General features: G+C 35.0%; 1 protein-coding gene across 1 annotated transcript in view; it reads left to right on the top strand.

The window, feature by feature from the left end:
* Window positions 1-12,113, top strand: part of LOC134758810 (uncharacterized) — an 81,882-nt gene extending 69,769 nt beyond the window's left edge. The window contains exon 4 of the mRNA XM_063708068.1: window positions 11,763-12,113. Within this exon, the coding sequence (XP_063564138.1) occupies window positions 11,763-11,865 (103 nt within the window). The 3' untranslated portion in view covers window positions 11,866-12,113. The remainder of the gene's footprint in view (window positions 1-11,762) is intronic.
* Window positions 12,114-15,221: the final 3,108 nt, after the last annotated feature.

The raw sequence follows: 15,221 nt of genomic DNA, 5'->3' as shown, positions 1-15,221 counted from the left end.
GACCAGCTCCATTACTTGATCTGGGGTATTGTTTATGGCTACAGAGTCCTCACATTGGCAGTCCTGGCAACTCTGGGAGTTCTGCAATGCCCTTTTAAGCACATTCCCTTTTGCTTAAATGAAAGTTGGTCTCTTTTAAATGTAACGAAAGATATTGACTGATATAGTGACCTTGTGAAAATTTACTTTCTCATCTATAAAGTAGCTTAATAATAGCCATCTCTAAGGGTTATTGGGAGATTTCAATATATTAATGCATGATTTGCATTAATCCACACTAACTATTTAGTCCACACTATTATCCACCCTAACTATATTCATCCACACTAACTATTTAGTCAGTGTGGTGTCTGGCACTAAAATATTAGTTATTAATTATTAATAATGTGCTGGGCGCAGGAATAGTATTGGACTGTCTGTAATGAGAGTGCATCTTTTTATCAGGAGGGCCTCACTGTTTGTTTTAGGGTTAGGAATGAGAGGATTAAAAGTAATTTGGGAATTTTTATGACTCATGACTTTATGGTCGGTTGATTTAGGCAACGATATAGCTTTTGTTTCACTTATTAAATTTAAATTTAATTTATGGACTTGTAAGGGCATAAATTTAATTTTACAGCTTGATTTTGACACAAAGGAAGATACTGAACATTAACACCACCACAGAGGCCTACTTTGTGCTCCTGTCCCTGTTGTTACTTCCTCCAAAGGTAACCACGGCACAGATTCCTATTACTATAAATTAATGTTGCCTGTTTTTGAATTTTATTTGAATGAGATTACACAGTATATACTCTTTTGTTGCTAAATGTTATACCTTTGAGATTCATTAATGTTTTTATAGATAGATATAGTTTTCTTCATTGCTAAATTGTATTCCATTATACATATATACTACAATTTATCTATTCTATTGTTAATGGGTAATATAGTTTGGCTCTGTGTCCCTACCAAAATCTCATGTCAAATTGTATCCCCAGTGTTGGAGGAGGGGCCTTGTGGAAGGTGATTGAATCATGGGGACGGACTTTCCTCTTGCTGCTCGTGTGATGGATTTCTCACAAGAGCGAACTTTTGTTTGATAGTGTGTAGCACCTGCCACTTCACTCCCTCTCTCTCCTCCTGGCCATGTGAAGACTGTGCCTGCTTCCTCTTTGTCTTCCACCATGATTTTAAGTTTCCTGAGGTCTCCCCAGGAGCAGAAGCCTATACATCCTGCAGAACTGCAAGCTAATTAAATCTGTTTTCTTTGTAAATTACCCAGTCCCAGGTATGTCTTTGTAGCAGTGTGAGAATGGACTAATACAATGGGCATTTGGGTTGCTTCTAGTTTGGTGCTATGGAGAATAATGTGCTAGGAATATTCTCATTCTCATAACTATCATTTTGTGCACATATGTATGCATTTCAGTTAGGTTTATACCTGCAGATTGAATTTCTGAATCATATGGTGCACATATGCTCAGCTTTACTGGTAACAAAATTTCCAAAGTAGTTTTTACCAATTTACACCCTCAAAGCATCCTATGAGTTTCTGTTGCTCTATATCCTCATCAATACTTGGTATTGTCAATCTTTTTAATTTTAGCCATTCTGCGGTGTGTGTAGAGATAGCCTATGTTGTTTTCAATTTGCATTTTCTGGATAACTAGTAATGTTGAGTACCTATTCATGTTCATCGGTCATTTGGATATCTCTTGTAAAAAGCTGTTCAAGTTTTTTTCCCATTTAGAAAAAAATTGAGCCTGTGTTTTTTATAAATTTATAAGAGATATTTACATAGTCTAGATATGAATTATTTGTGTGATTTAAATATGTCAGATATCTTCTTCCACTTTGCATCTTGCCTTTTCATTCTCTTAATGGTGTCTTTTGATGAGTAGAAGCTTTAAATTTTAATAAGTCCAAATGATCAATAATTTTACTATGTTAGTGCATTTTATTTTAATTAATAGACTTTATTTTTAATGCAATTTTAGTTTTACAGAAAAATTGAGCCAAAGAACAGAGATTCCCATACACTCTCTGCTCTTCCAGTTTCCCTATTAATTTATGTCTTGCATTGATATGATACATTTGTTACAGTTGATGAACTGATATTGATACATTGTTATTAACATAAAGTCCATCTCTTCTTATATGTTTATAAATATCCTATTGCTTCTGTTTGTCTGGAAAGCCCTGATTAATACACCTTGGCAACCACTAATCTTTTTACTGTCTCTATAGTTTTGTCTTTTCCAAAATGACATTTGTTGGAGATATACATATGTAGCCTTTCAAACTGGCGTCTTTCACTTGGCAATATGCATTTAAGGTTCCTCTATATCTGTTTGTGGGTTATTTTTTCTTATTGCTCAATAATATTAATATTACATTGTAGGGATGTACCACAGTTTGCTAATTTCATTTATCTATTGAAAGACATCTTGGTTGCATTCAATTTTAGACAATTATTAATAAAGTTCCTGCAAACATTCATGTCAAATTTTTGTGTGGACATAAGTTTTTAACTCATTTGGGCAAATACATAGGAGTATGATTGCTGGATCATAAGGCGAGACAAGGTTTAGCATTGTCATAAAATTCCATTTGTCTTCCAAAGTGGCTGTACCATTTTACAATCCTACCAGCAACGAATAAGAGTTCTGGATGGATATGTGTGCATGTGTGTGTGTGTGTGTGTGTGCACGTATATTCTATATATGTATATATGTATATGTGTGTCTGTGTGTGTATATACGTGTGTGTATGTAAAACTTGACCCCTACTTCACATCAGATATAAAAATCAATTTCAGAAGGATTGAAAGATAAATCAATACAAGTTCTAGAATATAACATAAGAGAAGATTCTGTTTTTAATTTCCTTTAAAGCATTAACTTAAGAGAGTAAAAAAAAAACAAGTCACAGACTGAGGGGAAATATTTGTAAAACACATACCTGATAAAGGTCTTGAATCCAAAATATACAAAGACATCTTAAAACTCAACAGTAAGAAAACAAACAACCCAATTACAAAGTGGGCAAAAGACCTGAACGAACACCTCACCAAAGAAGATATACAGACGGCAAATGGCATATCAACAGATGTCCAACATCATATGCCGTTACAGAATTTCAAATTACAACAGGATAATACCACACATCTATTAGAATCATTAAAATGCAAAACACTGAAATACCAAATGCTGATGAGAATGTGGAACAATCAATCCAGCATAATTTATTTAAAAGACCATCCTTTTTCCACTCCATCATAGTAACAGTGTTGTTGAAAATCAGGTAACTGTATACAAGGACTATTTCTGGACTCAATTCTATCCTCTTGGTCTGTTTATTTTTCCTGGTGCCAATATCACTCTTTTGGTTACTGTAGCTTTAAAATAAACTTTGATAGCTGTAAGCTAATCTTCTTCACAATTCTCTTGGCTATTTTTGATCCTTTGCATTTCCATATAAAGCTTAGAAACAGTTTGCCAGTTTCCACACACACAAACAGATAAACAAAAAACATGCTGATAACTTGATTGTAAATGTTTTGAATCTATAGATCAGTGTTATCAAATCTTTTGGTCTTGCGACCCGTTTACAATCTTAAAAAGTATTGAGAACTCTAAAGAGCTTTTCTTTATGTGGGTTATATCTATTAATTGTTACCACAATGAAATGGAAAACTGAGAAAATTTAAACATACTTATTAAATCATTTAAAAATAACAATAAACCCATTACATGTTAAAATACATAAATAAGTGAAAACAGCTATATTTTCTAAAACAAAAAATATTAAGTGAGAAAAAGAACCTTGCTTTATGTTTTCACAATTTTTTTTTTTGGATGGAGTTTTTCTCTTGTTGCCCAGGCTGGAGTGCAGTGGCGCAATCTCGGCTCACTGCAACCTCCACCTCCCAGGTTCAAGCAATTCTCCTGCCTCAGCCTCCCAAGTAGCTGGGATTACAGGCATGTGCCACCATGCCCGGCTTGTTTTTACAATTTTTTTAAAATGCCCAGTTTAATGGAAAACAGTGGGATTCTCTTATTGCTTCTGTCTTTAATCCATTGTGATATGTTGTTTTGATTGCAGTACATAAAGAAAATCTGGGCTCAGGTATATGTAATTAAAAAGGGAAATGTTTTAGTAGTCTTTTTCAGAAAATGGTGAATATTCTTCTTTGATACTACAATGAAACACAAAAAGTGGTAGTTTTTAAAATTTTAATTGTAGTGTTTGGTACTTTAAAAATGGGTTTTAATTCCCTGGTGAATTTTTTTTATCTTCTTATTTGTTTTTTCAAAATATCAGTTACAGTTATTTTAGAGTCAGTGTCTTATAACTCCAATGTCTGTATCACCTATGGTTCTGTTTTTCATTGTCTATTTTTTCTCTTTATTTTTGTTTGTTTGGTCCCAGTTCCTAGTATACTTAGTAATTTTTTACTGATTACAAGAAATTTATTGAAAAAATTAGAGTCTCTGAATGATGTAAGCTTTTCCAGAAAAGATTTAGTTTTTTTCTCCTGGAGGGCAGATAGAGTACATGCAGAACACTTTAATCTGGTTAAGGCTTTTCTATTTCTGCATTATTCTTACTCCTAGGGTATATCCCTTTCAGGGCCCTAATTGAAAGCCTGAAGTGTTTACTAGTGCCTCTTTTACTTGGTGGTTCCTGAATTCCAATTTTTGTTTCCTTGGTACCATGAGATTGCCTAAATATCTGCTTAGCTTTTTAGCTTCTTAGCAGCTGCTTTCTGTCTAGTTGCTGCCATCTTGCCCCATACGTGCTCATCTTAGAAATCAGGAAATGCTTCATAGGAAAATTTGCATGCAGAATGTTGGGCTTACTTCTCTCTGTGACTCCCTTTTCTTCTGGATCTGGATCCTTATAGTCTGGGCTTTCATTTCTCTTGTATGTGCAGCAAATACATTAAAAGTAAGAATAAAGTTTATTACAGAAATCAAATATGTCTTAATATTAGGAAATGTATTAATATGGTTCATCAAAATGTTTTAAAAATAAACAATCCTTTTTAATTGTAAATGTTTTTCTTAGTAAACTATAGCTTGATGACTGCTTTATCAACAGGACTTAAAAAAATCTAGTTATCTATCCAAGGGATTGGCAAATATGGCATATGGGTAAGTCGCATGTTTTGGTAAATAAAGTTTTTATTGGAATACTGACATGCCAATTTATTTATGACATCTGTGGCTACATCTATGCTACAATGGCAGAGCTGAGTAATTGTAACAGAAGTTGGGTCATGGCCTAAATCCTGAAATATTTACTCTTTGACCCTTTAAGCAGATGTTTGCCAATCCTTTATCTATCTTATCTTAGGCAGTTTCCTCATCTGTAAACTGGGGATAACATAACCTTACTTCACTGGGTAATAAAATAATTTTATATCATTATATATATTTGTGTATACAGTTGACCCTTGAGCAACACAAGCTTGAACTGCACAGGTTTCACTTACTATGCAGATTTTTCTCCATATATATTTTGGAAAATGCTTTGGAGATTTGCAACACTTTGAAAAAACAGATGAACTGTGTGAATTAAGAAAAAGTTAGATATGTTATGAATGCACATAATATGTGTAGACAATAATCTGTTTTACCATTTACTATAATAAAATATGCACGACTCTATCATAAAAAGTTAAATATTATCAAAATTTACATACACACTTATAGACCAAATATGGCACCATTTGTGGTGGAGAGAAATGTAAACAAATGTAAAGATGCAATTTTAAACAATAATTGCATAAAACTAATTGTAGTACATATTATAGTACCATAATAATTTTATAGCCACCTCCTGTTGCTATTGTAGTGAGCTCAAGCGTTGTATCTGCTTAAAATGCTATGTGATGCTAATCATCTCCGTGTGAACAGTTTGTCTCTCCAGTAAATTGCGTATAGCAGTAAAAAGTGGTCTCTTGTGATTCTTGCATATTTTTCGTTATGCTTAGTGCCATACTGTAAATCTTGAATAACATTATGGGACCCATACAAAGTGCCACTGGTGATGCTGGAAGTGCTCCTGAGAAGCATAGAATAGTCATGATATTACAAGAAAAAGTTGACTTTCAGACAGATGATTCATCCTGTAAACAGACCATGTAAATTTATGGTATTGATAAATACAATATAGTACTGTAAATGTATTTTCTCTTCCTTATTATTTTCTTAATAACATTTTCCTTTTTTCTAGCTTATTTTATTGTAAGAATACAATATATAATATACATAACATACAAAATATGTGTTAATCTACTGTTAGCCTGCTACGGTAGGCTATTAATAGTTAAGTTTTTGGAGAATCAAAACATATATGTGTGAGGGGTTGGCACCCCGACCTCTGCATTGTTCAAGGGTCAACTGTATATCTAGATGGGTGTGTATACAACTGTATATCTATATATCTTTATGTGTGTGTATACATACACATAATATTTTTACTCTTAATATTAACATTGAGAGAGTCAAAAAGGGGACAAGTGATGGTTCTTACATTTCATTCTGTTCTATTCAAAAGTTTTACAGGTAGGCTGGGTTGATGAAAGGTATGATTATAGTTAGGAGAAATTAGAAAGTAACCGAATAATCTCAAAAACACAAGGACCACAACTGGGCTCCTTTGACAGTAGAAACATACCAAAACACACAGAAAGATAGTTTTCCTTAGCTTTGATCAAGAAAAAAGAAATCTCTAGACCAACAGAATTAGAGGCAATGTTGATCAATTACTTGGCTCAGTCTGTTGCTTTAGATGAGGGTGTGTTTATAAATTACCTAGGCCATAGCTTAACTTTCAAAGATCTTCTGAGACTTTTTTTTCTGTCTTATTCCAACATTTTTTTCCTTTTTTGACATCATTAAATTCTTCCTAGTGTCTCATCAAAATATCTCTAGAATTGCATTTATCTTATTTTGTTCTTCTTTTTCACTCTTTTGAGTACATGGAGAACAAATGATCAGTGACTCTAAAATCCTTCAGTTACTTCATGAAAATCATCAAGCCTCACTTGAGTCAGCTGTAGAATGAGCACTCCTTTCTTCACAAGATCTGCTCTGTTCTTTTAGCTTTTTAATCAATGACAGTGAGGAGGTTATCCATGGAGAGCATTAAATGAAAATCCAACTGTTGCAGCAAATATTTAAATTGATTAGAAGGAGCATAGGACATGAAGGGAACTAATATATATTGGGTGTCTATATCAGAAGCTATACTAGCCCTTTAACCACATGAAGGCAGTAATTCAAATAATACTGCTATCAACTCTATAAACTAGGTGATATCACTGATATGTTATTGTTGAAGCTAGGAGACGTTAACTAAGATATCTACAATGAGTTGCAAAAATTTCTGAGGAATGTATAAGTAGGTAATTTGTAAGTAGTTGTAAGTAGTTAATGCCACTTGCAAGTTGTAGTTAACTCTTTTGTAATCAGTCTGATGGTACAGCCATTTCTATTATTTCTCCAAGAATATAACACAGGCAGAGTAGCTGAGAGCTTAAGAGTTTAGGCTTTGATCTGGATTCAAATCTGTGCCCTACCACTTTCTATCTATATAATGGGAAATGGATTTAATATTCCCAAGCTACAGTTTTCTCATAAAATAATAATAAGAATAGTTTATAGGGTTGTTGTGAGGATTATATGAAATAACACATATAAAATTGTAGCATATTTCCATGTAAGGGCACAATACATAGTGGTTTTTATTAATATTATTGCAGGTGAGTGGTAGAGCCAAGATTTTTTGGACTCATTTGTCTTACTATCTTACAGGGCTTAGAGTAGTATATAGTCTTCAGAAGAGAGAGTTGTCACACAGCACAGAGAAAGTGTTAACAAAGAATATTTAGGAATAGTTAAGCAAGTAAGGGTCTTCTTAGGCCTAGAGAATGGCAATATTGACAACATATGTACCTAAAAGTATGAAAGGAAAATATCAGAGTTTGATATTTTTGGTGGTTTGCTTCAAAAATACCAATAAATAAATTGCAATGCAGTGAGAGATTATTTTTTAATCTGATGACAGTGCATGACTTCAATTGGGTCAGAGAAAACTAGATGTTCAGACTGGAGGCTGAGGCTTGGATGAGAGGGGATAAAGTCCTGCTCCAGAGTGGCAAAGGTAACAAAAGAAAGGCATAGATTTCAGAGACATCATGAAAGAAGATGCAGGCTCAACAAAGTATCCTGAGTATCTACCATGAGATAGGTGTCATGCTAGGAGCTTGTGTGGTTTTCTCATTGATTTGAAGGTGACAAACTGAGGCTCTGAGAGACTAAGTGATTTGCTTAGCGTCACAGAACTAATAACAGATTTAACGTGGGGTTCTAATTCCAAGGCTAGCTTTGATTTTTAAATATACCTCAACTACCTCTCTTGGAGTCAATGACAAATTGGACGTGGAAGAAAGATGAGGGGGGAAGCAAGATAATTGAGAGCATAATAATACCATGAGAAGTCAAGAAGTGAACATTCACTAGCATGCATATATATACATGCACACACACACACATACACACACACACACACACACACACAGAGAGACACACACACACACTGTCCCATCCTCCCTATTATGGTCTGAATGTTGGCATCTCCCTCAAATTCATACGTTGGAACCTAGCACCCAGTATGATAGTATTAAGAAGTGAGAGTCTTTTGGGAATAAAGTTACGAGGGCTCTGTCTTCATGAATGGGATTAGTGCTTCTTATAAAGGAGGTTGAAGGGAGCCGCCTTGCCCATACTGCCATGTGAAGACGAAGCAACAAGGTGTCATCTATAAAGCAGAGATTCCTCACCAGACACTGAATCTGCTGGTGCCTTGATCTTGGACTTCCCAACCTCTGGGACTGTGAGAAATAAATGTGTATTTTTGTAAGTCTGTAAGTCAGCCTTCAATATGAGCATCCAGTTTTCTCTGACCCTATTGAAATTATGCACTGTCATCACATTAAAAAACAATCTCTCACTGCATTGCAATTTATTTATTGGTATTCTTGAGCACCCAGTGTAAGGTGTTTTGTTATAGCAGTCTGAATGGACTAAGACACTCCCAAATATATAACAACACACAGAGATTCTCTAGTTAATATCTGTAATCACACAGAATCCATAAATCTCTTATCCGACAGCAATGTTTTGAAATAAACTTGTGTAGTATGCCTCCCAAAAAGAACCAAATACAAATAGATATAGTAAAGGTATATGGCCAATTTTTATGGAACAGTTACCAAATCATAGCCCTGTGGTTACATTCATTATGTCATTTAATCACAATAACCCTGTGAGGGTCTTATGAGGTAGGTATTCTCATTGAACCCATTTTACAAAAAAATGGGAGATGTTGCTTCTAGCTAGTGTTCTCTGTTCCTATCTCCTAGGTACAGTATACATTTTTTAGTTGTTCACCTCTTTTTCTCTGTTATTTATTTTACCTTTCTTCCTGCAGACTTACCCTTTTTAGAATATGCCCATCAATTTTTACTACCAGTCCCAAAATAGAGCTTCTCTTTTTAGCTCCCCCCCAGTCCTGAGAATCTTCTCACTCCACTTGGGAAGCTGAAAACCTCACAGGCCATGTTTTATGGATGCCTGGACACCCCCCAGTGTGGGCAATAAAGCTCTTTATACAGAGGATGGAATTATGGCTCAGTATCTATTTGGGCTGGCTGTTCCTGGAACCAGAGATAGTTTATTTATGACTAACGAAAACTTACTAATCTATCTTCAAGTGACAAGTGACAGAAACCCAGCCGAAACTTAAGCAAAGGAAAAAGTCGTTTGTTTGACTGGAACTAAGAAGAATCAAAGAGGAGCTGGAATCAGACACTATCCCAAATCTCTCTCTGTCTTTCTCTCTCTTCCCATATCTCTCTCTCACTTAGAGGATTGTCAACAATAAGAAAAATACAACCTATCTTCCACTGGCTTAAGAAATAAGTCCTTCATTTCCTTCAAGTGTTTGTTCAAATCTCACTTCTTCAGTGAAGCCAAATTCTCACTTTATTCAACATCAAAACCTGTCCCTTTGATCCTAGCATTCTTGATTCTTTTTGCCATGCTCCTCTTATCAATTTTTTTCTGCTATTTCCTAACATACTATAGAATTTTCTTACTTAACGTTTTTAGTTTATTATAATCTCTCTTGGCTAGAATGTGAGTTCCACAAGGGTAGGGATCTTGTGTTTTGTTCACTGAGCTACTTCAGACACCTAGAATAGGGTCTGGGACATGGTAGATGCTCAACAAATATGATTGCATGAATGAAAGGGAATCTATTATCTTACATAAGAAGAAATCTCAAGCTGAGTGGACCCAGGATTGTTGGTTCAATGGCTCAATGACATAATTTAAAACCATACTTTTTCCATCTTTCCTGTCTGCCATCCTCAGCACTTCAGCTAGGCCTCTTAGGCTGGCTCTTTTCATGTTTGCAAGACGGCTGCTGCAGTTCCAAGTATCACATGTTGACAAGTATCACAGGTTGATAAGACATACGCGGCAACAGCAGAAGGATGGTTGCTAGCTGCTTTTTTTCTGACTCTATTTTTTTTCTTTAATCAGCGAAAAGTCATATATTATTTTTTAAAAGCCACACTTGCGTATATAACAACTGAAGTTAAGATAACTGGTTATAGTTGCATTAGTTTCTAAGCTAACCCTTACAAACAAGAATACTTATTCTTTTTTTTTTTTTTTTTTTTGAGACGGAGTCTCGCTCTGTCACCCAGGCTGGAGTGCAGTGGCGTGATCTCGGCTCACTGCAAGCTCTGCCTTCTGGGTTCACGCCATTCTCCTGCCTCAGCCTCCTGAGTAGCTGGGACTACAGGCGCCCGCCACCATGCCCGGCTAATTTTTTTGAAGAATACTTACTCTTAATATAAGTTACTCAAGTGCAACAGTGTGTTAGTTTTGGAAGAAATAAGTCAATGTAAATGTATGAAATGTTAGGAAGGCATTTCTAGGTATAGTAAGTGTAATAATTCAACATTGCTTTTGAAAAGTATAATAGCTGGAAAAATTACTTTTAAAAATCTATAGTAGTTTCTTATTTTGATAAAATTCTTAGAAATAAAACATGAGGAGATCTGCCATGAAGATGACTAATGGGAAGGTGTTCTTGATTATATTAAAGTAAGGCAAAGTATCTTTAAAAACTGTGAAAATGTATTTTAAAATACAAATTTTCTATACAGTATAATATAGCCAAAATATATGAGAGACGATTTATTTGTTTTTTGGCTTAATCGATGGAATGCATATTTTATTTAACCTATGTTATAGGTCAAATGGATTAAAAAATTAACTTTTGCTAAGAAGATGAGACAGTGGTAAGGGATCTATTGAACTCAATATTACTGTTTGAAAAAATGAAGAGTATATGGTGTAAAAATATTAATTTAAAAATGGACTATATTGGTTGTAATCTTGTTCAACATTATCTGTAAGCCTCATGCTTATAAAATCTGAAGCAAAAATAACTACAGATCACCCTGTTAATCCTTTGGGCATTCCTAGTTGAATTAAGTTTGTCCTTGTTAAAGAAATTATCTTTGTTTTTTTCCCCCTCAGGCATGCATGTAAAACAGTTCCTGTCTCAATGTATGCCTTAGGCAAAAAGTTCAGTGCTCAATTACCTGCTGTCTGAAGTCTCATATTTTGCAGCAAGCAAGTGAAATAGCATTTTAATCAGAAGTCTTGACCTCTGCTCTTCTTTTCCCTTCACAGCACTGCAAGCTATTTGGCATATGAAGGTCTTGACCTGAGAAAACCATCTTGGATAACCGCAGCAAGGAAAAGGAAAAATGCAACACCTAGGAGATTTCAGTAAACAGTAGAATCATGCCAACCTAATCTGTGTTAAAATGCTTGGAATGTGGGAGCCGCTGATGATGCCTCTTGTCTGTGTGTCTGACTGAATCCTTTCTTTTCTCAGAGCAGCAAAGCAAAGCCTGGGAACCAGGCCAAATGCCTGCCACTTACCTTAAATTGATCAGCCACTTTGAGATTAAAACCCCTGAAAGCTGCCACACCGTGAAAACAAGGCCTCCTTCACATTAAAGGCAAATTGCGACTTTGGGTTTGCTGTGATCTTTTTTCCATTTTATCCAGTTTTTCACAGTGCACTTTTTTCCCCCCTTTCCATTTATGCTCCAATATAGAAGCCAATAGTTACAGCATCTTGGCCAAGCATTCATTAAGGTTTATAAGAACAAAATTTATGGTTATTTAGGAGTTGGCACAAAGGCAGACTGTTGCTGGAAAAAGAAAAAGAAATACAGGTGGGAAATAGAAGCCTCCACAAAGGCCCACACTATACAGTAGTGTACTAGACTCTAGTAGTGGGCTGGGAGGAAAATGAAATAGTATTTGAAACCAGCTACTCTTCTATTCTGAATCATTCTCATTTATGGCTCTGCAGATTATTGAAACAAGTATACTGGTTATTCCAAGAGATTTTTCTGTCTTGGGTAAATGCTACCATTTACAGGAGCTGACAGTAGAGATAAATAGATGTGTGCCAATCTGAGTGATCTGGCAGTTTGGCTAAAGGATAAAGTGCATTTAAAAAATAAATATATATATAATTTATATATTTATATATAGAAATATATATCTATATATTGCTATACAGATAGAATCATATATATGATTTATATATATATGATTTATATATATGATTTATATATATATGATTTATATATATATGATTTATATATATGATTTACATATATGATTTATATATATGATTTATATATATATATGATTTATATATATATATGAGATCAGGATGAGGGCTTTCCCGTAAAGAGAAGAGTCACATTATCCTCCTCAGCAGACCTTACATAATGCTGAGCCTGTGTTCCCAAAAATCTAGGGTGTGGGTAAAACACACCCTTAATCTTAGAATTCGGGTAGTAATGTGGAATTCTGATGCAGGCTGGAAGGCTTTATTCTCCTTCAGGAAATACTGTTAATGATTCTTCTTCCTTTAAAAAAACACCCTGGCTTTCTTCACTAGGGGAATAAGAAAGCTCTTTGCCCTATCTTTTGCAATATTTATTAAGTAAGCCCTTTAAAAATATAGTTTAGTTTCTACTCATTGTTGTCTAAGAACTACCTAGAGTACTATCATTTATTGAAAAAATATACAGCTTCAGTGTTTCATGATGTAAACTGTTCCTAAAATATCATTTATTTTAGCTGCACTGGTAACTCACTATGTGACTTGGGGAAGGTTAATTTACATGTTCAGCCATCTCCCATTCTCAAATAGGAATACTAATAACAATTATAATAATAAAACATACTATTCCACTGTGATGAAGTAGACTGTGATGAAGTATTTGCTTCTACTTCCATAACTTTGCATATGCTAGAATATTTTACCCTTTCCTCCCCATGAAATTAAATTCATCATTTTTACTGATACTGTTTTGAAAACCTTCCACCTGATTCTTTTTATTCCTGTTTATCAGCATCACTTCAACACGGATACACATACTGATATTTTGACCTGCGTTTGTTCACAGGTTGCTCTGCAACAGACCTATTTAATTGTGCATGGATATAAGTGATTCATCCTAACTATACATGCTTAAAGCTCCCCAGGGGAAAGGGGAATGACCTTCCTGATATCTCTCCACCATTCTTGTAACAGTCCTCTGTTCTGAAAAGACACTCATTAAATCTGGAAAATTGAAGATGCACAGAATCTTTTGTGTCATTTCATAAAATGCCAGCTACAACTCTGGATGCATGAGCACACATGTGATCATCACTTACAAATAATACTGATTATTTCTGAGCCTGGGTTAGTCTGTTTAGCAGTCATAATAAGTCATTTGCCTTGTTTTGTGGAGTGTCAGAAAGCCACAGCCATGATAAAAGGAAACACAGAAAAAGCTATGGCTCAGTGTGTTGGTCAACTCTGTTTCTGCCCCTTTTTAACCAGTTTGTCTTATAAGTTTGTCGTTAAAATTTTCCATCACACCTAATAGACTTTTATCTTGATCATCAATTTTATAACTTCCAAGTCTTCATACTTCATATTTCCTATTAATTGTGATTTTTCTGTTTCTTTTTTTTCTATTTTTTTAAAAATTATCTTTAAGTTCTGAGGTGCATGTGCAGAATGTGCAGTTTTGTTACATAGGTATGTATGTGCCATGGTGGTTTGCTGCACCCGCTAATCCATCCACTACTTGAGGTATTTCTCTTAATGCTATCCCTCTCCTAGCCCCCCACCCCCTGACAGGCCCTGGTATGTGATGTTCCCCTCCCTATGTCTATGTATTCTCATTGTTCAACTCCCGCTTATGAGTGAGAACATGTGGTGTTTGGTTTTCTGTTCTTGTGATAGTTTGCTAAGAATGATGGTTTCCAGCTTCACCCATGTCCCTACAAAGGACATGAACTCATCCTTTTTTATGGCTGCATAGTATTCCATGGTGTATATGTGCCACATTTTCTTTATCCAGTCTATCATTGATGGGCATTTGGGTTGGTTCCAAGTCTTTGCTATTGTGAATGGTGCCATAATAAACATATATGTGCATGTGTCTTTATAGTAGAATGATTTATAATCCTTTGGGTATATACCCAGTAATGGGATTGCTGGGTCAAATGATATTTCTAGTTCTAGATCCTTGAGGAATCGCCGTACTGTCTTCCACAATGGTTGAACTAATTTACACTCACAGCAACAGTGTAAAAGCATTCCTATTTCTCCACATCCTCTCCAGCATCTGTTGTTTTCTCACTTTTTAATGATTGCCATTCTAACAGGTGTGAGGTGGTATCTTGTGGTTTTGATTTGCATTTCCCTACTGACCAGTGATGATGAACTTTTTTTCATATGTCTGTTGGCTGCATAAATGTCTTCTTTTGAGAAGTGTCTGTTCATATCCTTTGCCCACTTTTTGATGGGGTTGTTTGTTTTTTTCTTGTAAATTTGTTTAAGTTCTTTGTAGATTCTGGATATTAGCCCTTTGTCAGATGGATAGATTGCAAAAATTTTCTCCCATTCTGTAGGTTGCCTGTTCACTCTGATGATAGTTTCTTTTGCTGTGCAGAAGCTCGTTAGTTTAATTAGATCCCATTTATCAGTTTTGGCTTTTGTTGCCATTGCTTTTGGTGTCATGAAGTCTTTGCCTATGCCTACGTCCTGAATGGTATTGCTCAGGA

The sequence above is a fragment of the Gorilla gorilla genome, chromosome 6 (genome assembly GCF_029281585.2).
Source record: "Gorilla gorilla gorilla isolate KB3781 chromosome 6, NHGRI_mGorGor1-v2.1_pri, whole genome shotgun sequence".
Classification (NCBI taxonomy): domain Eukaryota; kingdom Metazoa; phylum Chordata; class Mammalia; order Primates; family Hominidae; genus Gorilla; species Gorilla gorilla.
This window is presented reverse-complemented; position numbering and strand designations above follow the sequence as displayed.